Consider the following 24,397-nt stretch of genomic DNA (forward strand, 5'->3'; position numbering starts at 1 on the left):
GGCGTTCCGTAGCTACTGTATACGCACATGCAAAGCTACAGTGTTCCTTATTTGAGGAGGCAATATTGCATAGGTACAAACTCGTTTTGCTTCATACAATGGAAATTGAATAGCCTATTGTCGAAAATAATCTAAAGAGGCGTATGTTTAATAATTTATTTTATTTTAATAAGTTAAGTTTATCTCTCAGTGATTGGAAATGTTGTAGTCTGTAGACTTATTTTATGCTGTGTCCTATTAATGGAAATGTATAATAATATATTTTATTTTAATAAAACATAACATAAATATACTTTATTGTACGGGAAAGAATGCGTGCAATATTCTCAGACATGTAAGACAATTGTTTAATCAGGTAGACTATACGTTCACATTTGAAAATACTGCAAATCCAATATCACACCTAAATTCTACAATAGGGTGGCACAGACATAGTACAGTACACAGGTATTGAGTGTAAAAAAAACAACAACCTCCCATTTGTGTCTGTCTGTCTGTGTTGTAGCCTAAATTCATTTCAAACTTGTTATGAGGCAACAGTACCCTCTATTGGTGCGTGAAGTGGCTTTAACGCACCTCTCCTCTTCCACCAACGTATGTTCAATTATAGGTTTGATTGTTATTAATTGGACGTCATGTTACAGCATATACATTAGCAGTGAGAGACTGAGAATAGTTGAACTTTCAACTGTAATTATTCCTTATTATTTGTCATTGAAATGCTACTTCAGCTGCCAGAGTGGTTATTTCTGAACCACCAAGCATCCTATTTTTGACCTGATGTCAAGAAGGCTACCTGTGAGCAAGTGTAAAGAGACAAAAGTCTCCTTATATCCTTTAAATAGTAGAGTCACAGGGGCGATTAATGACAAACTTAATAGGCAATTATTCCACATTGTTTGTAATATTCTTTCAGATCAATGCATGCACTTAAATTGTTAAGTGCCTCATGCATATGTTGATTTTCAAGGGCTTCACTTCTGAATATTTAGTGCTGTCCTAATTAGAATTAGAGGTTACATCATCTACAGTATAACGCATAATCTATATATTGCAGATAATATTCCATGCTGCATTGCTACAATACCAGTTATAATATCAAAGTTTCACAGAAAAATGTATCAATCAAACTGTATTTGGAGAGCACATTTCATACACAAATGCAATACAATGTGCTTTACAGAAGAAAAAACAAGGGGACATAATAGTGTGTGATAATGTGCATTTTCATGACAACACAATTTCCAGTACAAGTACTGTATAGGCTGGGATCAGCAGAGGCTTGTAGCCCTATAGTTGTTATCAATTATACATGATGGGCAATTTTAAGAGCATTAGAAGTTTTATTGCTTCAGGCCAGGCCTACGGGACTTTCAGGACAGTAATTATTTATACAAATGAAATGTCGTCTCAACTCTGTCTCAAACAGATTCAACCTCAGTTGACCTTACATTAAAACAGAGTGTTAATTATAGTCACACACACTGTTTGACCTGGAGACATAACACACGGTACGCGATATCTGTATTCTTCTTCTTTCTTTTTTTACGTTCTCTATTCCACCATTAGCAACTATAGCAGAGTACAGCAGAGTCACTGTGTATAGCCCTGTCAGAAGAAAACTCATCCAAAGTTAGACACAGCCATGATCCCTCCCTCTGGCTCCCAGCCCCTTGATCTTTACCCTTGGGTTCCTCCATAATACATCAGCAGCTCCATTATGGCTCATCTCTGTTGGCTCGGGGCAAAGACAGTTATAGCCCGCTAGCATGGCCCAAGATACCACAATACCCTGTTTATGGACACAGGAAACATTTTAAGTCCAACGTGTTGATTCTGAGGAGACATGAGTCTTCCGTGTCATGTCAGGGCTATGGCCTGCAAAGATAAGAGAAGTAGACTCACTAAACCACAGCAGGGCATCCTACATGAGACACTATCAGAGAAAAGCTAGAGAATGAGAGAGAAAATAAGCTCGTTGACGTTGGTGTGTCAATATAAAACAAATCCAAATAACGTTACCTTTATAGTATCTGTATTGAGAGTCCGCAAAGCAATACTGTACATGTACAAACACATAAAACAACCAGAAGTAATGGGAGATAACACACTGTGATTAATGACAAAGAAACAACAAAGAGAGGTCCTCTGTCGGACACATCACGGTTAATATGAATATTGCTTTGGGATTTGCTTATAGTGCCTCATTATGCAATGTTTAATATTAATAAAGAGGATATGAGTTTATTATTCATGAGTTGATTTACTTACTTGCTGTGTGTGTGCATGTGCATGTGCATGTTTGTGTGTGTGTGTGTGTGTGTGTGTGTGTGTGTGTGTGTGTGTGTGTGTGTGTGTGTGTGTGTGTGTGTGTGTGTGTGTGTGTGTGTGTGCCTGTGTAGTGCAGGCCTGAGTGAAAGCTTATGCTCTCTTGCTTTGGGCAATACACAACCAGACAAGGCCTTGTGACACTTCCTTCCATGGTTAAAAGGCTTTGTCCGAGAATAGGTTAATGATCCATGCAGATTCCAGGTTTTAAATGGAATTAAGCGAATGATTCAATGCTGTGTTTTTTCTCGAGTTGTGCAAGGGAGAGATGGGGTGGAGAGGGAGAGAAGCCTCGCCCTCATGTTCTTGGACACAGCTAGAGAGTGCACATTGTGACACTGGCAATAATTCATACAATGTTTTTGGACTGAAATGTGAATTTCTTAATTTAAACCTTCATGTCAATCATTTTAGAAAAGAGAGCTTTTGCACAAACTGTCACATAGTAACTCTGACAATTATGAGGGCCGAAACAGTTGGGAACTTAACTTAATTTATGCTGTTCACTTCTTGTTATAAGAATAGACTTGCACGTCTCCGAAAGGCAACTAAGCACAAGAATGTCAGTTAAACATTCATTCATTCATTCATTCATTCATTCATTCATTCATTCATGTATCCATCCATTGATGATTTCTGACCATTAAGTGATGTGTCTATGGTTTCCTCAAGTTACTTCCACTTGACATCCTATGTCTCCCTCTAGAGGAGAATAGCTGCTTCTTCAGTGGCGCAGCTGAGGTCCCAACTGACAGAGATGGTAACACTGGCAAATATTGATTTTTAAAATATCTAAATCGCTTTAGGAAGGCATGAAGACAAAATGCATTTAATAAAGAGTGGCTTTAAAAAAAACAAAAAACTAAATCCGTATTTCTGCCCAACATGTTGCGTAATGACGCGTCCAACTTTATTTTGACGTAAAACAACATGGCGGCGCCCTTGGTAGGATGGGATTGTTGACGGTGACTAATTAAATCTAAAAACGATTACTATTGTCTCAATTGATTGCATTGCTATTCATTCTGAAGTCTACATGTTAAAGGTAAGCTTCGCTCATTTAAACACAATGATTTAAGATCGCGTAAATTCAACTTCAAACTGTTTTCGATTGATTAAAAAGTCACGAGCTAGCCCAATAGCATTTTGCTAGCCAGCAACTGTCAGAGATATCTCATTCTCTATGAGTAAGTAAGTTATTTAGCTATTATATCAGACAGCTGCTTGCTATAGCAAGCTATAAAGTTAGCTAAGAGTAGACTCTGCATCACTATAGCTAGCCATATTAATTCAATATATTTTCGGGTAATTTATAATTAGCTGCACGAATAATGTCAGACTAGAGTTGTCATGTGCATGCCATCTATTAATGATTTATAACATTAATTTCACAGTCCAGCGCAGCGGGTCCATCCAACGTTGCCTCTCCTCATCATCAAATGAAGGAAAACAGGGAGATCTCGGCCCTAGGGGGTCAAGCTTTCCTGGACCACATCAAGCCATGTTGGTACTGGGACAAGAAGGACTTGGCCCACACGCCTTCCCAGTCCGAGGGCTTGGACCCTGCTACAGAGGCCCGGTACCGGAGAGAGGGGGCCCGGTTCATATTCGATGTGGGGACACGACTTGGGCTGTATCCTTTGAAACCCTAGCTGGGTCACATGACTCACATTTTAACTTAGTGTGACATCTGTATCACTGTGGCCTCAAACACCATAGTGAGTTCAATCATTCTCACCTCCGAGTTTAGCTTCTCGGTTTGTGATTAGGTTACACAGTGAGCCCAATTTATTCCAGGAGACACAGAAGTTAGCCCATGTGTTGATGTTATCCTTAACTTTGTCATCAGACATTATGACACCCTCGCAACTGGTATTATATATTTCCACCGCTTCTACATGTTTCACTCTTTCAAACAGTTTCCCAGATATGTGAGTATTGCTATTTACCTATGCATGAGTATAACTATTTCTGCCATTTCTAGGCCTGTTGTTGGGGTTCGAATGGTACACGTTCATGTTGCCTACCTAGAGGTACTGTCTACTATGTTTTCATCGAGTGCTCAGAGGATTGTGAGACTTGGATTTTGTCCCTACAGGTGACAGGTGGGTGTTGTCTGTTCCTGGCTGGGAAAGTGGAAGAGACACCAAAGAAGTGCAAAGACATCATCAAGACGGCTCGCAGCCTGCTGAACGACATGCAGTTTGCCCAGTTTGGAGACGACCCAAAGGTGAGCCCTCTTGTCCATTCACTGCTACCTCTGTCCTCAGGAGGTAGCCACAGTTTGTCCCTGTCCAGTCAGTTGCTGAGATTTATTAGATCCCTATCTGTTCCTGTAAACTTATTGTAGCATCAACAGGAGGAGGTGATGGTGTTGGAGCGAATTCTCCTCCAGACAATCAAGTTTGACCTGCAAGTAGAGCACCCTTACATGTTCCTCCTGCGGTATGCCAAGCAACTCAAAGGTGAAGCTTGTGTTGTTGTTGTTGTTGTTGTTGTTGTTGTCTTCATGTGATGATGTAGAAATCAGGACCGATGCCATTGTGGGAACAACTTAGATTTCCCCTCTGGGGATTAACGATGTGTATTCATTATAATGCTGTCTTTTGTCATTGTTGAAGGTGACAAAAACAAAGTGCAGAAGCTGGTGCAGATGGCATGGACCTTTGTCAACGACAGGTGGGTTGTCATCATCACAGAGGAGAATGGACTCGCCTGCATGTCCCCAGATGCCCTACGGGGTCTCTCACATCGTTCCGTGGTTCTAATGTCAATACGACTGTTGTTTTCCTCTCCTTCTTTTACATTTCTCTTGACTCGTCTCTGCTCATTTCCGTCCTTCCCTGTCATTAACACTGCCTTGTATGGTCTTCAAACTGACGTGTGTGTGTGTGTCTCTCTCTCTCTCTCTCTTGTGTCTGTGCCCATGCCCCCCTCAGCCTGTGCACCATGCTGTCCCTCCAGTGGGAGCCTGAGATCATCGCGGTGGCTGTCATGTACCTGGCCGGGCGGCTCTGTAAGTTTGACATCCAAGAGTGGACCTCCAAGCAGTCGTCCCGGCGATGGTGGGAGCAGTTTGTACAGGACGTTCCGGTGGAGCTGCTAGAAGGTATGGGACGGAGATGTGGAGGATGTGATGGTTCAATGGCAATGTGATTGCTGCGTTGCTCCCAAATGTGCCGAATGAGACTGTATGCCTCTCCTCCTCTCCTGCCTAAAACAGTATGATGTTTATCATGATGTATACATCAGTGTGTCATCGTATGGCCAAATATCTGTACCACAGCGTACCATTATAAAACTCTTGTTTTTCGAGCCAAGCAATTGTGCGATGGACATACAATGTTATTGTTTCCATTCTCTTCCTGTTGACTGTGATCCTGTTACCGCTCACCTCCATCCATCCTGTTGTTGCTGTTGTCGTCGTCGTCGTCGTCTCTCAAGACATCTGTCACCAGATCCTAGACCTGTACTCCCAGGGTAAGACGCCCATCCCCCCCGGGTTGCAGGAGGAGAAGAGCCTGAGAGCCCCGCCTCAGCCTCCCGCCCCACAGGGCCAGCCCCCGGGGTCTCACCCACCGCCCCCGCCACCAAAGAAGAACTCTCCCCAGGGCAGTCCGCCGCGCCAGCTGAAACGCCCACACGTGAGTGTCACCCGTGCTAGCACAGCAGCCTCCAGCATAGTTTTTTCGTATCCACCAAACTTATTAGGCATTTGCTGTACGAAATGGCTTCAGTCTGAATAAGTTGCTGTTTTGAAATGGCTTCAGTTTGAAAAAGCTACAGTCATTTATTTTACAGTACAGTACTGACTCTCCTTCTCCTCTTCTTTCAGGGCTCCCCGAAAGAGGAACCAAAGCCTCCAGGTAAAGAGGATTGTAGATTATTTTGCCACTTACGTTTTACCTCTTCTACCATCATAGGAACTCATGTAAAAACGCCAAATAGTATTACAGTACATCTCAGCTTCTTATTGTCCGCCTCAATGTTTGTTCTCATTCACAGAGCAAGTGGGCTCTAAGATTCCTCGGCTGGAGAGCCCCATGCCCCCATTGCCCACAACACAACCTCCACCTGGTGAGTGTCTCCTGTTCTTACTTTGCACACCATTACTCATTTGTGTACAACTTGTGAGCTAGCTTTTTGTGAGTTTATTTGTATCTGATGGATGAGAGCAGATGGGTATACAGTACTATGTCCTGCCTAGGCTCCATGGTTCTCTAGGTTTGGAGCAGACAGAGGAGTGAGGAGAGCAGCTTAGAGAATACCAGGAATCCCAATCTTAGTCCTTCTTAGAATCGGGGGGGGTGTTGCATAACTGGCCCCAGTCAGAATCCAGTACAATACGCCCTCTCCCAGCCTCTGAGCCGAGTCTGATTACTGTCTGCTCCAGCCTGTTATTAATGAGGCCCACGCGGGGGAGTCCAGGCAGGCAGGCACATGCTCCTTGTCTGGGTGGAGGAGATGACTCCCATGAGCTACGAAAGTCATTCATCCTCCTTTTTTTCCCCCTCTTCATCTGAAAAGATCGTAAGGCCCCTGTTCCAGCCCCGCCGACGGAAGCAGAACCAGCCGACCCCCCTCCGCCCCAAGCCCCACCCCCGCACCAGCCCCCTCCCCTCCCCCACCGCCCCCCTCCTCCTCCCCCCTCCAATTACATCATGGGCATGTCCACCTCCAGCTCCTACATGTCAGGGGAGGGCTTCCAGAGCCTGCAGTCCATGATGAAGACCGAGCAGCCGGCCTACGCACAGATGCCCCCCAACTATGGCCCCCCCATGCCCTACCACCCTCATGTCTACCCCAATGCCCCACCACCAGGACCGCCGCCTCCCAACTCTTACCCACACCCCAACCTACCCCCTCCCTCCCCAGCCTACCCACCTCCAGGCTACAACCACAGCTACCCCCCACCCCCCCCTCCACGCATGCCCCCAGGCCACGGTGTACCCCCAGGCCACGGTGTACCCCCACCAGGGATGGGTCTTCCCCCTGGTGGGTACCCTCCTCCCCCGGGGCAGCCCCAGGTGCCCCTGCCGCCCCATGGCATGCCCATGAACCACGGAGGAGGCTGGATGAGATGAAAGGATGGATGGTAAAAACAAAACGGAGGGAGTGGAGCAAATGTTAGAACATTCTATTTCTATGGTTAGAACAGTCTCCATTGTTAAACCAGGGGCTGTAGCTGTGTTAGAAGCCATATAAATAGAATGAACCTCATTCTAATTCTATGTTAAAACTGAGGCCGAAGCCCTCTGGAGGTCTTTAGAAGACAAAGGAACTTCTCTACCAAGCCTCTGTTACTCTTGATTGGTTGGAATCCCAGACATTTGAAGGTTACCCCAGGAATCTATCAGTCATTTTCTTCTTTAGGAGAGAGCTTGCATTAGTTCCACATTCCAGACATTTCCTTTTGTAGGGGATGACAGACAATGTTGTGTTCTTGAGGCAGTTGGTTGAACATATTTTTTCGGTAACACATGAAAAGGAAATGTCATTTTATTTAGGCCGAAGACTTTGCCCGATGCTAAAAGCCTGCTAGTCTTTGCTCTCATTTTCAGTCTGTCAGAAATGATTAATTTCAGTGCTGTAATAACTTCATTACCGTGTGTGGGGAAACAAATTGCCGTGTCTAAAAGTACCAAACATATTTTTTTTAAGTGTTCACTATCTTCATTTAGCTGTATGAATATAGGTTATTCTGTGACATTACATGTAAAGCGGACAACGTTAAATCAACTCTAAACATCATCAGGTATGACACTGGACAGACGAAGGGTAGACTATATACAGTATGTACATATGTGAAATTCAAAACTCACTGATGGATCTGAGAGCTTATATCCATACGTGCCTTAGTTAGGCTTTCCTTTAACAAATGATTACGTGCACCCTGAAGTGCATACACTTGCTTTAGTGTCTCATAGACACTTTGGATATTAAACAAAACATGTTTTCCTACCTTGAAATACTTGTGTGCAGTATTTGTTGTGTTTGTGTCTGCAGTTGTGTTTTTAAACAGTGTTCAGGTCAGATTTATTTCTGGTTACTTCACAGTATCTGTGTCTGACCTACAAATCAGTTTAGCTGTCTTGTCCAATGACCACACACACCGGCTTGAACTACATTGTGTGGACTGGTTTCTCACACGTTAACCACACTCACAGTTACTGAGTGGCTAACAGGAATTCTCCACAGTGTAGGGTACATTAGAATCACCCCTGTGTTGTCTACACTAACCGACAGTCAGTCTAGCTCATTCTTAGAAATCCACTTTGCCCTCTGTGTTGTTCATAATATGTACCAACAGAGGGCAGCATTGTCCAAGCTCTAATCGACATCACCATATGAGTAGCAGGGCTGAACACGCGCATAGAAACGACACAGAACTACAAAGAAAGTAATCATTTGTTTATTTTTTTCCAAAATCATCTAAAAGTGGCCTATTTCATGTTCTATTTCTTTTTAAACTTTCGCCTACAAATATCTGTGATATATCAGCGATTTTCATAGGAAGAGAAGTTACACAGACTAGCAAACTAGAGGAGTTGGCATTAACACTGTAGATTCTAGGATCCTGTATTCTGGTTTAGCACATATACAGATAAAAGAAACACAACAACAACAGAAGTTTAAAAACACAGGTTCCAAATCAAAACCCCATGCAGAAAATGTGGCACATCTCAAATCAAATGCCATAGAATGAAAGTATTCAAAATTGCATCATGGCTTCAAATCAGTTCCTAGAAAAAAAAGGACACTTTAAAATCCGAACTTTGATTTTTCTTTTTTGTAGACCCATTTGAGAAAAACAGAGGTGAGCCTCACCTACAATATTTACGGTAGGCAGGCAGCCTTGATAATGTTCTAATTTGCATTAGAGCAACTAATACAAGAGACGGGAGAGCTGGAGCTGTCAATGACAAACCTCTACTAACCAATCAAAAGACTTTGCTAAGAAAGCAAATCTCCTCGGATAGGTTCATAAAAATCATAAACAACATGTCAAAAACATGACAGCCCTATTATTGGTAGCTCTCCAATCACTACCTGTACACCTGGCAATAAATACCCTTATTATTGTGATTATTAACAGTACTTATTTCATTTGACATCAAGGTATACTCTTTAAAAATGAAATTGTATCGAAAAACATCTAAGGGAAGACTTGCTCTCACATTCCAACAGAAAACTTGTACAACGTTTACAGACATGCACAGTCACCGCTGAAACACAGCTGCTGTATTTATTCATGCCAAAAAGCTTCATTTCATGATAATGTAATGACCGTAATATAATTTCTGGATGGCTTCACAACAAAAATGCTGACAAGTTATATGGTTAATTATCCATGGCCACAAATAGAGTTGCTCTTATGACATTAAATGTAATAGAGCAGAGCGGTTATTTCTGAAACCTGTTTTGCGTGGAACTGAATGCAGCAGATGTGTTCAGCAGTCTTCAACCGTGTTGTAACCAGGGTTCAAGAGAGATATATTCACAGGCAGACGTTAAAAAAATCACGACAACCATTCAGTCTTCACAGACAGTCACTGATGGGTGAAGGATAAAGCTCTGGTCATTTCCCAACCTGAGAATGTGATTGTCAAGCATGCACATTACTGTACATCATAGAGTTTTATCATAGAAAATACAACAATAGAGTTGACCTGACATCAGCCTCTCTAGTGTTCCATCTCTATGGTTTTACCCCCATAGAAATGAGAATTATCATTCTAATTCTATGGTTTTACCATTCCCCAAAAAATTATAATTCCATTGAATCTGGCTGAGAGGGTTCAATACAAAATGGCCTTGATACATTTACAGAGAGGATACAGAGAAAAATGAAAAAGCAATTCATTTCAAAAGAAATAACAAGATGAACTTACAAAAAAAAGAAAAACCCTGTTTAAGGTTCGGTTGTGTGCTTTTCAAACATAAAACAGTTTAATACATGGCCACGCTAGAATGAACTTAAAGTAAAATGAACAATAACAACAAAGTAGTGCTATGGTTTTATACATATTTTACACAAGTTTCAACGTGATCTCTACACTGTATTAATAGACTTCTCTTATGCGCAAAGGGTGCTACAGAATGTCACAGTGGGTTTCACATAATTCAACACTTAGGGGTGCTAACGCTAATTATGCTAATTCACCAGCGAGAAGTGGCGAGCACAACTGACAAGAGGATCCGGCTGGGTGTCTATGGGAGGTACGACAAATGGTGTCTGACGTGACCACAACGTTACTTTAACATCGAAGAAACGTTTCCAGAGAGTCCTGTCTCGACATTGTCAGCCTCAAGCTCTGCTACAGAAACTATGCAGCCCAACTGATTTAAAGTGACACTGTCCTCACCCAACGGACTAACTGTACCTAAATCTAAAAGATTTGTTCTCAGCATAATACAATAGGAGAATCTGCTCAGAAAAATAATAATCTGCAGCACTGCGTAAAAACCCCAAAACATGTCATAGGAAAGTGGCAAATCAGTGAAACTAGCTGCCAGTCAACACTTGGAAGGTTAAAAAAAATAATAATATGAGTGTTTAGTTTAGGATTGTGGTCTTATGATGTCCAGTCACATATGGGGAGATGCTGTTGGGCAGTGGGGTGGGGGGCGGTTATAGGTTGAGCATAGGTAGGTATGTCTTGCTTCCTCTCTCTTTCATCGCCACGTTACTTTGGGCCTTTGAACTGATTCCCGGAGAGGTGCTGTCGGATGGACGGCTTTGATCCTGTTGCATCGCCCAGCTTTCTCCACACCACCTGTGCGTACGCATACACACACACACACACACACACACAAAACAAGCCTATACATTAAACAATTCTTCACATAACACACTTTCTAAAGACACAAACTGACACTTTGACCTTAAATTCATAACAGGCATCTACAGTACGCTGCACCGAGGGATCTCTGTCATCACATGGTCTTTGGGAAGCAGCCGTCTGACTCTGTCTCAAGAGGAATCTCTCTCAGTGAGAGGACCCAGGGTCCCAGAGAGATAATACAGAGGTGCTATTGTGGCGCTCCCCAGATTCCTGGCCTGCCACATACCTCTGCAGGGGCCAGATAGGGAGTGCCCAGCTCTCTCTCTCTCTCTCTAATCAGCAGCCCCTTTATACACTAAAGGACTAGGCGAATAGGCCTTTCAGCACCACAGAGATGGGGGTGGGGGGGGTGCTCTTTTCCCTGCCGCTTCGGTTTAATTGCTCTGACAGTTCCGACTACAAGCCTCTTATTAAGGCCTCCAATTAGAGCTCCTCCACGATGGGACAGCAACAGAGAGAGAGAGAGAGAGAGAGAAGTCTGTTAAAAACACTGCTCTTCTACTGCTGCTCTGTACAGGCAAACTAGGCCAGAAGAGGAACACATATTCTCTAGTAGAAAAGAAGAAGAGGAAGAGAGAGACAGAAATAGATAGTCAGACAGAAGAGAGGCGTGGGAAAGGGCCTGGAAGGATACAGTACATGACTGTAGCTAGTGTACTTACATTACACATCTCCCTGACGATGGCCTTCTCCTTCTCACTGAGGTCTTCCTCATAGTCCTCAGGAACCTGCTTGTTCAGGTTCTCATGCACCTCCAGGACCTGGTGCAAGCAAGCAAACACACACACACACACACACACACACACAATCAGTGTAAGAGTTCTCATACTGTCATATATGAATGATCCATCTCTATGGCTGAAGTTGGGCTGCATTACAACGTGTGAAGAATGATGAGGATGAAGAGAGGTGAGGATGAAGAGGGATGAGGAGATACAGTAGCTGTAGAATGTCATGGTGAGACTTGAATTTCCCCATATGGGATCATCAAGTGGTATTATATCGTATTGTATTATTGTGTGTCATACCTTCATGGCGTGGACCACAGCCTCTGGTTTCTGCACACAGGACAGGTAGCCCGTGGCGGGGGTGGACTCGCTGGTCGGGAGTCGGCCCGTGCCCTGGCGGGAGAGAAACAGTTCCCGTCACACCACCGAATCAACCTGACTAATCTCGCCCTCCTGGTTAACAGAGCTCCTCTGTTGGGGACAGAGAGAGAGGAGGGTCCACAATACCTCCATTCTCTCTGCACTGGCATCTGTCTTTCCTTGGCCTTCCACTCCAACTCCCGATAATCCCCCCTACGCTCACCTGTGGGACCCCCTATGGAACCCACTCCATTATACTTCTCAGTATGCACCCTTTTGACCTATGACCAGAGTAACTATTCAGTATTCACTCGGAAAAGGTGATTACGAAGGGTCAGAACCAGCTGGTCCTTTCTGACATGTTATGTTGCGTTACAGAACGTATTGCCTTGTGTAGGAACAACGCCACTAGAATGTCAAATGTTGCCTAAATGTCTCCTTTTTCCCTGCGCTACTTTTTTTGGGGGTTAAACTACTGTTTTAGATGTGTTTAAAGAGAACTGCAGTGCTGGGCCGTATTCTGATTGACTCAGAAGTAAAGGTTCCAGACAGTTGTAGACAAACACACAGCTCCAGGCTATTGTTTACTATTCATTTGGATGTGCGGTCCTGGCTGAGTGCCCTGCATAAATAGGCCTTATTAAGGCCTTCCACAGTACAGGAGAAACGCGTCACGTCAGAAACGATGGAACCTCGTATCAACACGGAGAATAGGACTGAACTCTCTGTTGTCTGTGTGAATCAAACCACATTGCACAAGCTTTGTCTCTCACACACACGCACACGCACACGCACACACACACACACAGACACAGACACAGACACAGACACACACAGTGACCTGAAACTGGGGCAGGATGATCCCAGTTTGAACAATGAGAGAACGGCACGGCTAAATATAAGATGAGGATAAGAGAAGAGGAGCCACTGTATTAATGGTGGTGGAGAGAGAGAGAGAGAGAGAGAGAGAAACAGAGAGAGAGAGAAACAAACAGAGAGAAAGAAAAGGGGCAACACAGAACAGGAAGTTTGGTCGTTTGATGCTCAGCTGACTGTCTGTGGCCTCTCCATCTCTCTCTCCCTCTTCCCCCCCCCTCTCTCCCCCTTTCTCTCTCTCTTTCTTCCTCCCCCCCTCTCTCTCTCTTTCTTTCTTTCCCCCCGTCTCTCTTCCTCCCCCCCTTCTCTCTCCCCCCCCCCCTTCTCTCTCCCCCTTTCTCTCTCTGTTCCAATAAGGGCCATCTCTCACGCACGAATGAACTCAGGCCACATCACCGCTCAGCCAATCAATCACTGCAGAGCCCATAACGAGGAGGTCTCCATGGAGATAGGACAAGATGGAGGAAGTGAGGCGGGGTCACCCTGATCGATACACTCAAGGGTGGAAGAAGGCCTGTTCATGTCTTCATTACAGACATACTGTGTAGAGGCAATCGAAGGACAACTTGATGGCATGTCATATACAGCACGTAAAACACCATTCAACCTTGCTGGCTGTTCAGCTGTGGTCATTAGCTCACCCAGTCTTTTTGATCATCGACAGTTTTGCTTGACGTTCGCTCATTATTGTACATGGCTAACGAGACAGGTCACAGATGAGATGTGCACCGCGAGCGGAACATTCTAACTGTGTTCTACATGAGCTGCCGCGCCTAGCTGTGTCATGAACGTATCAGCGTGTGTATATCATTGCAGTCTGTCATTCAAGGCAGTGTTTTTGCACCGTCGGCACTTGATGGTGTCATGTCCTCTATTTGACCTGTCTGTCAGGTTAAAGATAGCAACTGGCTGAGGTTTATCATAGGACAGTGAAGGACACAGTCCCGTCCCCCCCCGTCCCCCCCATCCCCCCCGAGTCGGAGCCTGACCTCTAAGCTGGGAGGTGGGTGCAGGGGCAGGGCAGTGTGCTGGGTCTTAGGCTGGGCCGTCGTGATTAAATGCACAATTGATTTTTTCTTTTTTTTACAGGAGGAAGTCCTCAGGGTGGTGCCACAGCGAGGCCGTTCCTCTTAGAGAGTCAGAAAACAATTACCAGCCTCTCTCTCCCCCGACGGCGCTGGGGGGGTCAGAGGGGGCGTGCTGGATTGTAGAGGATAATTCTTTTCATACTAGGATTCGATAATTCTTTTCATACTAGGATTCAGTTCAAACTGGCTCCGGTGTGAGTGGTTTAAGCTGTGAGGTTGAGTTTGTTTGTGTGCGCGCACGCGCGCGTGTGTGTGTGTGCTAGTGAGAGAGAGAGAGACAGACAGGGAGAGGGAGTGGGCCAATCAGAAGGTGACTTGAAAAGAGGGCTGAGTGGGTGTGTGCTTAACTTCTTGGCATGTGTGGGAGAGATAGAGATATAGAGAGAGGGGTTGGGACTCTAGAGCCTGTGTAGGTGTAATTGCATAAGTGGAAATAAAGTATGTTAGACCTGAAGCACTGGATCTGCTGTAGAGCTATTGAGAGAGGCGCAGATGTGGCTTCTAGTGTGTGTGTGTGTGTGTGTGTATGTGTGTGTGTGTGTGTGTGCGTGTGCTGCTCCTCCTGAGAACTCACATTGTGCAGGGCATCCTGTCGCTGAGGCAGGGAGGACAGCTGAGACTCAGAGTGGTAGAGACTCCCCTTCCTCAGGGCACGAAGGTCTCCAGGGTTACACTGCTGGGCCCAGGGACAGAGAGAGAGAGAGAGAGAGAGAGAGACACACACACACACACATCATCACACACTGCTCCTCCACACATCAAATACCCTCAGACTTAGCAAACATGCATGCACGTACGTGCACACACACCTCGCATTGGCATGACCACTCTGGGGATGTAACCTTGTGGCCAGACAGACAGTTTCTGCTTCAGCCAAATTGTCACCACCGCCTTGCCTTAGTTGAATGCAGTCTTGTACCAGTGTAAATTGGGGAGTGAAGTGAGTAAGGAGGAGTTTCCACAAGCCTTCAAATGTAAGTCGAACTGAATCACATTATTACTGCTCGAAAATTGAAAAGTTGGTTTGCTTCATGTAGTCCAACTCCCTAACATTCTCTAACATAACCGATCATTCTAACATTCCCTAGCATGCTCTTCTATTCACAAAGACCAGAAATGCCTGGGGGCTCTGACTAGCCTCCCGCTTGTGGAGGACAGACGCAGCATTGCTGAAATTCTTTATGACATTTCTGATGTCACGCACTTGTGTTCTTTCAGCTTTTTTCGGGAACACACTGCGACACACACACACACACACACACACACACACACACACGATGCCTGGGAGAACTAAGGCTATAAATAACCCTGTGTGTGTGTGTGTGTGCTGTTCTATAACGCTGGATATTCTTTGTGTCGCATCTGCCGCTCCTGGGCGCCACGGAAACCCAACACAGCCTTTTTTTCCAAAGCACCAAAATACAGCTTAACACTGCAGAAACACCATTAGCATCCCCACACCGCTCATTAAACATTCCTCCATCGGATCTCTCCTCTGGCTCAGCATTTCCTCCATTTCTCCTTTATTCCTCCCATTCTTCCCCTCTGGCTTCATCCAGATACTACACCCTCTTTCTCTGAAGTGTGCACTTGTACACTTCCCCTCACATGGATATATAAACGGATAGGACCGGTACCGTTTTAAAGCATGGGGCTCTTACCAATCCTATACTTTTAAATCCATGCAGGGAAGTGCACACTTTGGGAAGAAGGGTGTACAATGGGACACAGCCTCAGCCTCAGCCATCCCACGTCTTTTCTCCAGGCTCAGAGTTTTCCCTGGTAGGCTCATGAGCTAAATGGCACATCTAAAAGGGATGTGGATCTGTGGGAAGGCTAGGATTTGCCTGGGAAACGATCCAGAAAGACAAATGTATACCTCCGGTGAATGTACTGTAAACGATGAATACATTATTAATGTTGCGATATGTACACAATAACTGTTATGGAATATGTTTATTTCTCTCTGTCTATGAAAAACAGACGTCAACGTGACGATTTTTTATCTTATACGGGTGCCCATTTTTATTCTACTGTGTTCCTTTCTCCGCGTTCTCAAGACTTCCCGGGTTACCAAAGCTGTTTCTTCGCTTCTCAAAACGGCTGGCTAAAGTTGACCTTCGTTGTTGATGGAAACAAAACAATACCATCTGTCTACGGGACAGGTTGGCACCGTCTTGTCCTCGCGGCTAAACGCTAGCAGTCCCCAATCCATCATCGTCCTGGGCGGTGACAGGAAGGAGCTCCGGCAGTCACACCTTTGTTGTCTGAGTTATGAGGGACTATAGGGGAGCGGCCATGACACAGAGAGCAGGATTCTCTCTCCTCCTCTCTCCCTGGACACCCAAACCTGACTTTGCACAGCATAGTAGGCCTACTCTGAGCTAACCTGATCCTAAAAGAGCCTCTTGAGAGTGAAGTGAGAGAGGAGGCTCTGTAATAACACACTTCAATTCTCAAGTAGAGAAACATTTTTTATTTATTTTTTAAACCGTTGCTGACCTTATTCAAGGCACTTTTTTCATCATCCAATGACGTTGCTCATCCACCTCATTTGAACAGTCTAAAATAATAGTGTGCTAATTGGATATGTGTATCATTTCCCATGAAAACATGGTCAGTTTGCTTTGGTCATCTAACCTGAGAATCTAAGAATGACAGTGGCGTCAAGTGACCAATGAGAGGGGAGGAAATGCTGCAATGCAGGGGGGGGGGGGGGGGGGGACTGGAACAAGAATTATGATATGCATGAATATATACATAATTTATACAGTACATGTATATATCATATACAATTCCTTGCTGGTGGATCGGTAGTTAGACTTAATAGGCACCTAAATTTCAGTTGTCACTCATCAGTCAAGGCAATTAAACTTCTCCTCTGCTGATCCCTCTCTGCCCACTGTCACAGGTTCACTTTGACAAAGTCACTCAGGTCATTAGACTTAATGGATGGGGTGCCATCTGCAGTAAATTCAACCGCTCGTATTAATCACTGTTGGTCCTACTGGGCCGTCATCTATGATAGAGTGGCGCTGGGCTGGAGTCAATTCAAATACGGTACACTCCACTGACTCTGAGAGGACCGCGTTTGATGCATGAAGCAGAGGGAAAGAGAGTAAACATACTTTAGGCTTAGGCTATACTGCATATCCCTATAGTCAGGCCTGTTTGTGTGAGAGAGAGAGTGTGTGTGTGTGTGTGTGTGTGTGTGTGTGTCTACTCCTTAGTCATTACAAAGTTTAAGGTACCACACAATCTGGCCAGTTGGGGAGGGTCAACATTCCATTGTTTCCTTCAGACTCGAAACCCCAGTTTCAAAGCCCTAGTTTCACCCAACTCAACACTGGATGTAGAGTTGAGCAATATCTCCATTGAACAGCATTATACACTGTAAATCCCACCTGCTTGTTATTGAGACATCCCATCAAGCACTGTATTACATAACACAGGAGTGCCGAACAAACATTCCATAAGCCCTGCGGAACACGGCAGCCTGCTTGCTCTCGTACCGAGCCAAGACACCGACATCAGTTCCTTTTATTAATAGACAGCAAACGTTCCTCGACGACACGTACAAGTACAACCAAGAGGGACATTCATAAAAATGTAAAACATGTTCATGTAATCCAAGTACGCGCGCGCACACACACACACACACACACACACACACACACACCCCGTTGTCGGTCATGCATAATGAATGATCTGGATCTACATGCGTCGCCACCCAGTAAATTATTCAGGCTGCCAGACGTCCCTACAAGAAGGGACAAGCGTTTGCTTTTCATGCACCAGCGGAGAACCCTGTGACACCAACGGAGCTGTTTCCGGAGCGCCAAGGCACTCTGAGCGTAAAGGTGTGCCCCCCCCCCCCCCCCCTGCCCGCATACAGTCATTAGCTTAGCGTGCTAGAGCCAGATAGCGATGCCCATTGTAGCCGATCATCGCAAATAAGTGGACAGGTGTGAAAGTCCCATCACCAGAGAGAGAGAGACTATAGTTGCCCCAGATACCACAGCAAAGTGGAGTTTTGCAGCCAAGTTGAGTTGGAGAGAGAGGGAGAGTTACCTTCTTTGTCTGTATCTGTGATAAGCTATATCTGCAACTGGGCTGGGAATGGAACAAAAAATATATGTTATGAGTCGATGTCCAGTTGTGTCTGTGTGACACCAAGGTCAGAGGTCACTCACTGCGACCCTGCAGTCACTGTAACCTCAACACAGTAGAGAGTCTGTGAGACACAGTCGACTCTACTGTGTCTCACAGACTCTCTACTGTGTTGAGGTTACTGAGTAGAGAGTCTGGAGATAGCAGGAGTCCAAAATCTCAGAGTCATCCGGGGTAAGAACAGTAACAATGCCATTGTCGACGTAGTAAGTAGGGGGCTGAACACGATTGTCTTATCAAACTAGAGCAGATGTAACTATATAACTTCTGCCTCACAATGCAGACGTTTCTCGAAGACATTTAAACGGTCTCAGTTCGTGTGTCACGGTATTTAGTCTTTAACTACCTGTTCATCCTTCGAATGTACTAGTCTATACACGCCTATGTACACCTTAAAAACACTAGGTAAGACTACCACCACAGGCGTCTGGCCCATGGGGCAAACAAGGCATCGGGGGGGGCAGAAGTATGCTTTTGCCCCCGCCCCCGCCCCCCCCCGCGCGCGCCACTATTTTTTCTTTACCAGATAACAGATGTTATACGACTCAAGGCGACACAAACGTGTTCAGAGCTGTTTAGTCACCCGACAATCTGGGATTTTGCATGATTATAATCAATTGTCTTTATGCTGGTGCGTGGTGAAATTGTGTGATCTGGCCCAAATAGATTGAAAAATTTAATAGTAACAGGGAGAGGAGATAAACTGTGAGAAATGTCATGTGATATCTAAACACAATTAGTTCAAAAGGAACATAATGTTAACGGTCCTGATCGTACAATATCTAGCTCATAATTGGAGCTCTTTTTTTCCTAATTACTCTGATCATAAAAGTTTGGTGAAGGTTATTTCTGCCCACACACTGCCTGCATATGAATCTAAGGGGCTGATAATTGGGAGAATTAAGCCTAGTGACTCAAAAGAAAAAATATATATATATCCTCATTAATATGTATGTAGGCTACTGTAATCTGGTTCTTCAAGGTTTGAGCTCTTTTCGCACTTGCGCCCAAGTGAATTATGACTCACATAATACCATACTATATATACACACCACTCCCTAAATCAATTTGATTCTCTCAGTAGGATGAACAAAAAACTGCACACAAGTTCTATTCTACCTTCTGAATGGTGTTGCACAGTGGATAGGGAACAAAAGCAGTTAGAGGTGTGTGTGTGTGTGTAATGTGAAGTAATGTAATGAGATAACACACTGTGATTAATGACAAAGAAACAACAAAGAGAGGTCCCCTGTCGGACACATCACGGTTAATATGAATATTGCTTTGGGATTCGCTTATAGTGCCTCATTATGCAATGTTTAATATTAATAAAGAGGATATGAGTTTATTATTCATGAGTTGATTTACTTACTTGCTGTGTGTGTGCATGTGCGTGCGTGTGCGTGTGCGTGTGTGTGCGTGTGTGTGTGTGTGAGACCACACCTGTGTGAGAAGCTTGGTGTTATCGTCCTCCAGAATCCTCACTTTAGTCTCCAGCTGTCTGATGTAGTTGGAGGCGGGCTCTAGACCAGGGAGAGGGGGAGAGAAGAGAGAGAAAAAGAAGGGAGGGATTAGCATTTCAAAGACCACATACGGATAAAGTGAAGGGGCACTTGAGCAAATGGCCCCAAAGAGCTTAATATGTTGACATTTCCTTTGATAAACCACTGAAGGCACCATTTGTAGATCAACTACAGTTGATGTTAGATGTTACTACAGTGAGATGTAAAAGATTCTCTTGGTTTTTCATGATTTGATGGACTCCAATGCTATAGTTCTATAGTTCTGCTATATATTCTTTGTATTAGATCTAGCTGCAGCCTAATTCTCTGCAATGGTGGTGATTTGCTGTTTTGCAAATCCCTGAGGCTGAGCTTCATAAACAGCATATGAGTAATCTAATCATGTTACTTGTCATGCACTACACAACACCATAAATACAGCACACCTGTCAAAATGACAGCCTATATTTACTTGAATCAGTCAAGACTTAGGAGGTTCAGTTTGGGGACAGCAGCAACAAAAAAAAGAAAAGAAATCAGGTATTGCATTTCATTACATTTATATTTATGGCATTTACCAGACGCCTTTATCCAAAGCAACTTACAACAAATACATTTGTCTAAGTAAGTGAATCATCTACCCATCAGTCATCATAATAAAAAGTAATCTATGCTAGGACCAGGGGCTATTGGCAGTCGCAATGCTAGAAGAAAGGAAGATTTTTTTAATTTTGTTTTAATTATTATTATTATTTGTTTATATTTATTAATTTATTTACAGTAGAGAAACTTGTACAGAGGGGTAGTGGGGATGAAGAGGTCTTTAGGAGGGACAGTTAATATGTAGCCTGAAGAGATGGGTCTTCAATCTACGGCAGAAGATAGGTAGTGACACTGCAGTCCTGACAGCAGTGGGAAGCTTGTTCTACCAGCGGGGCGCCAGGACAGTGAAAAGCCGTGACAGAGTAGCGTGACTGCTGCATGCACGTAGAGGCGGCGGTGCCAGGCGGCCAGCCAAGATGGAAGAGCGGAGTGATCGGGCAGGGGCTTGGGGGCTGACCATTGCTTGCCAGTAGGGAGGGGCTGTTCCCTTTGCCGCCCGGTAGGCGAGCACCAGGGTCTTGAATCTGATGTGAGCTGCTACCGGGAGCCAGGTGTTCTCTGTGGGTGTTCTGAAGCTTGTTTTCAAAATGTGTCGCAAATGTACAGCTAGATCAAAAGAGGAACTATCAGAGGGGCTATTCCCTGACAACTTGTCAGACATGCTCCATGGAATACACTGCAGGCTTTCTTTTGTTAATAGAAATGCACACACACACAGGGAAGTGAGTCACTACAAGGTGCGTCAGTGAGGCTACTTAGCCTACTTGCTGTGTTAATTCATCCAATCTCACTCATCAGCTGACCCAAACAAGTCCAACTAGCTCACACCCATCAGTAGTTCCCACCCCGACCACCAGGTGGTGATATTCAGAACAAGCACATCGTCAGAGAAAGAGATGCTGTTGAGCAACACACGTATTGGTCACATTTGTAATTTTCAAACATGTAGTAGACAGTCGATTTTCTGAAATGTAGAACCTTGGAGGAGGTAATAGTAACCCCCAAACCACTGACACAGGTTCAGATATTCCATTCAATGCCCTTAATAGTTAATATTACAACTGTAGGCTGTGTTATCTGATCCTAGATCTGTGTAAACCAGGGACATCTGGACAAGAAGCAACAACACTATTGATCCATCTTTATTCATCACTGACAGGTGAACAGTGGTGAACAGGTGCTTAGGCAGTGTTAGCAGTTAGCCTACTGAGCTGCTTGACTGTTCAGGTGTGGGAAAGTGTGGTGTTGGTTGACTGGTGGTTGGTGTCGGTTGGTGTTAGATGAAGAGGCAGAGCTGCTGCCAGCTTGGTAATCCTCTTTCTCTACCTTGTGACCCTCTAATCTGTCTTCATCTGCTGCTCTGACCTGTGGCCAGCTCTCAAGCCGATTAGGAAGCGAGTTCCTCAGCCAGGATGGGCTGACCAAGACCCCCAAAGAGAGAGAGAGAGAAGAAGGGAGCACTGAAATGTCTGCTACGCTCAAGTCTGTGTTTGAATAAAGCTTAAGGCCATGCAAACTTAATTCACTGTTTAACTAATTCATTTTCAGAAAAGTGAGGCAAGCGAGTGAGCGAATAAAAAAACAAACAAAAAAAAAACAGTATCAATGTGTATCGAGTATACAAATACCAGAGATCACTTCACGTCTTATCGTTTTTTTCTGTCATTAAGTCATTTATCCTCTTGTCTTTTGCCACAGGGAAATAGGTGTCTGCAGAACATTTTCGTAACTTTGGTCGCTGACAAAATGAATACCGACTAACACCCAACTTAACATGAGAAATATTACGGCCCAAGTAATGGAAAAACTGAATTCGGACGGCCATGGCATCAGGTTTCTCATGCAAGCCAACAAAGGCCCTTGGGATACTGTAGCCATGAGCGCAGTCAGGGTGTCATGGCCAAGAACCACAGTCACATCTGAGGCTTAGAACAACTGTCTATCAGGGGACAAGAGAGGAATCCCACACTCTCCCTATCTCTTTCCCTACCCCTCTCTCAGAATCTATACTGTCTCACCAACACGCATGCCTACACACACACACACACACACACACACACACACACACACACACACACACACACACACACGCACACGCACACGCACACGCACACACACACACACACACACACGCACACACACACGCACACACACACACACCCGGGGGCTCCAGAGAGAGAATCTTAACACCCCTTCTCTTTAACAACCTGCTCTAGAGACACATCCTGGGGGAGAGGGGCTGGCCAATTAAAACCCCATCCTCCCTTCCAATCCTTCATCTCTCCGTCCCTCCGTCTCACATCTCCTCATCTCTGCTCCCCACAGGGCTAGGGAGAAACAAGGATCACATAGGGATCGCGCAGAAAAGCCAAAATAATTACCCTGTGAAGCTCGGCTATTCAACACAATATAACTATGCCTGCCTACTACCTTTATACAAAACAAGCATCTAGGGAGGTCTGATGATTACTTAGGAATAAAGTTGAATTTGATCTCACAGACAGTCTATGCAACTCACTGTGGAATATGAACACATATACAACAACGTCCGACTAAACACTGAAAGTGTCCCCTGAGAGAGAGGAGAGAGAGACAGAGAGAGAGAGAGAGAAGAGAGAGAATCACCAGACAGAGGGGAAACATTGTCCTTACAGTACATTGTGGTGTTCTATTTTTTACCTCTGTGCTCGTTTGTTCAGTGAAGTGAGCTGAGGTTTGACTGCGTGTTTGAGCCTGTGTGTGTGTGTGTGTGTGTGTGTGTGTGCCTGTGTGTGCACGCAGGCAGCATGATGCAGACGAACGCGTCCGTGAGTCTGTCCATCTCTCGGCATGTCGCTTCCCATCGCATCAGCGCAACCATGACCCACTTCTGCAGCCGCTCCCTTCCTCCCTCCATCCCTGTCCCTCCCCTCCCCTCCCTCTATCCATCTCACGCTCTCTCTGTCCATCCCTCCCTTCCTCCCTCCATCCCTGTCCCTCCCCTCCCCTCCCTCTATCCATCTCACGCTCTCTCTGTCCATCCCTCCCTTTCTCTCTTCGACACTCTCCCCCTCCACCCTCCTTCCGTCCTTCCCTCCTTGCGAAGGGTTGGGGTTGGGGTTGGGGGGGGGGGCCTTCCAGGAGGGTCCATCTGGGCAGGATGGGCTAAACCCCCTCTGGTGGCGTCAGCATGCTCCAACTCAAATCACCCACTAGCTCGACAGGGGGCTACAACAGGATGACAGAGAGAGCTGCCCCCCCCCCCCCCCCACTTCAATATACAGACACACTCGGACACACACTGTATCAGTAACACACACACACACACACACACACACACACACACACACACACAGACAGACAGACACAATGAAATCCTAAACACTGACTGCAGGGCCATGGGATGAGAGATAGATAAATATCCTCCAGTTTAAAGCAGGGCTCTTTGCTGTAAACTTGTTCATTCATTCATGTGCATGTATTCATGCCTGCAGTGCATTGAAATGGCTAAGCTTTTATGCCTGGAAAGGATTTTGCTTTCATCTTAGCCTATATATTTCACAGCTGCATGGGAGTGTGTTTCTGTCTAGGCACGGATGGATATTCGCTGGTGAGGGGTGTGTTTGAGTGTGTTTGTACACACGCAGAGCATGTGTGAATAAAGGTGTGTGTGTGGATGTACACACGTAGAGCATATGTGAATGAAGGTGTTGGGGGTGGAGGGGGCCACCATCAGCAACTGTGTGTGTGTGTGTGTGTGTGTGTGTGTGTGTGAGGTGGGGGGGGGGGGGGGGGGCCGCTGGGTGAATTACTGCAAGATGTGGAAGAAAGAAGAGAAACTAGAGAAACTACAGTCCCCGCAGAGGCAAAACATTCCATGGAATATGACCTCACTGACTACAGAAAGCTCTATCCGT

General features: G+C 45.1%; 2 protein-coding genes across 5 annotated transcripts in view; one reads left to right on the forward strand and one right to left on the reverse strand.

Moving 5' to 3' along the window:
- The first annotated feature begins 3,262 nt into the window (after positions 1 to 3,262).
- ccnk (cyclin K) lies at positions 3,263 to 8,288 on the forward strand. Of its 2 annotated transcripts, none has more exons than XM_083688630.1 (11): positions 3,263 to 3,373; positions 3,723 to 3,961; positions 4,178 to 4,259; positions 4,427 to 4,558; positions 4,679 to 4,793; positions 4,950 to 5,007; positions 5,268 to 5,437; positions 5,773 to 5,972; positions 6,164 to 6,194; positions 6,334 to 6,405; positions 6,856 to 8,288. In XM_083688630.1, exons 1-11 carry the CDS (start codon positions 3,365 to 3,367, stop codon positions 7,410 to 7,412), a joined length of 1,665 nt encoding a protein of 554 aa, XP_083544756.1. In that variant the 5' UTR covers positions 3,263 to 3,364; the 3' UTR covers positions 7,413 to 8,288. The 2 variants fall into 2 exon arrangements, with proteins under 2 accessions (XP_083544756.1, XP_083544757.1); XM_083688631.1 differs by having other exon boundaries at positions 4,688 to 4,793.
- Positions 8,289 to 9,289: 1,001 nt separating this feature from the next.
- Positions 9,290 to 24,397, reverse strand: part of ccdc85cb (coiled-coil domain containing 85C, b) — a 35,483-nt gene continuing 20,375 nt past the window's right edge. The window contains exons 2-7 of one of the 3 annotated variants that reach the window (XM_083688620.1): positions 19,840 to 19,919; positions 18,298 to 18,339; positions 14,801 to 14,899; positions 12,203 to 12,295; positions 11,837 to 11,935; positions 9,290 to 11,105 (exon numbers count right to left, since the gene is read on the reverse strand). In XM_083688620.1, the coding sequence (XP_083544746.1) occupies positions 11,016 to 11,105; positions 11,837 to 11,935; positions 12,203 to 12,295; positions 14,801 to 14,899; positions 18,298 to 18,339; positions 19,840 to 19,919 (503 nt within the window). In that variant the 3' untranslated portion in view covers positions 9,290 to 11,015. Of the gene's footprint in view, positions 11,106 to 11,836; positions 11,936 to 12,202; positions 12,296 to 14,800; positions 14,903 to 18,297; positions 18,340 to 19,839; positions 19,920 to 24,397 lie in introns of all 3 variants that reach the window. The other 2 variants (XM_083688619.1, XM_083688621.1) reach the window with 2 other exon arrangements.

This window comes from Argentina silus (assembly GCF_951799395.1).
Source record: "Argentina silus genome assembly, chromosome: 17".
Lineage (NCBI taxonomy): Eukaryota > Metazoa > Chordata > Actinopteri > Argentiniformes > Argentinidae > Argentina > Argentina silus.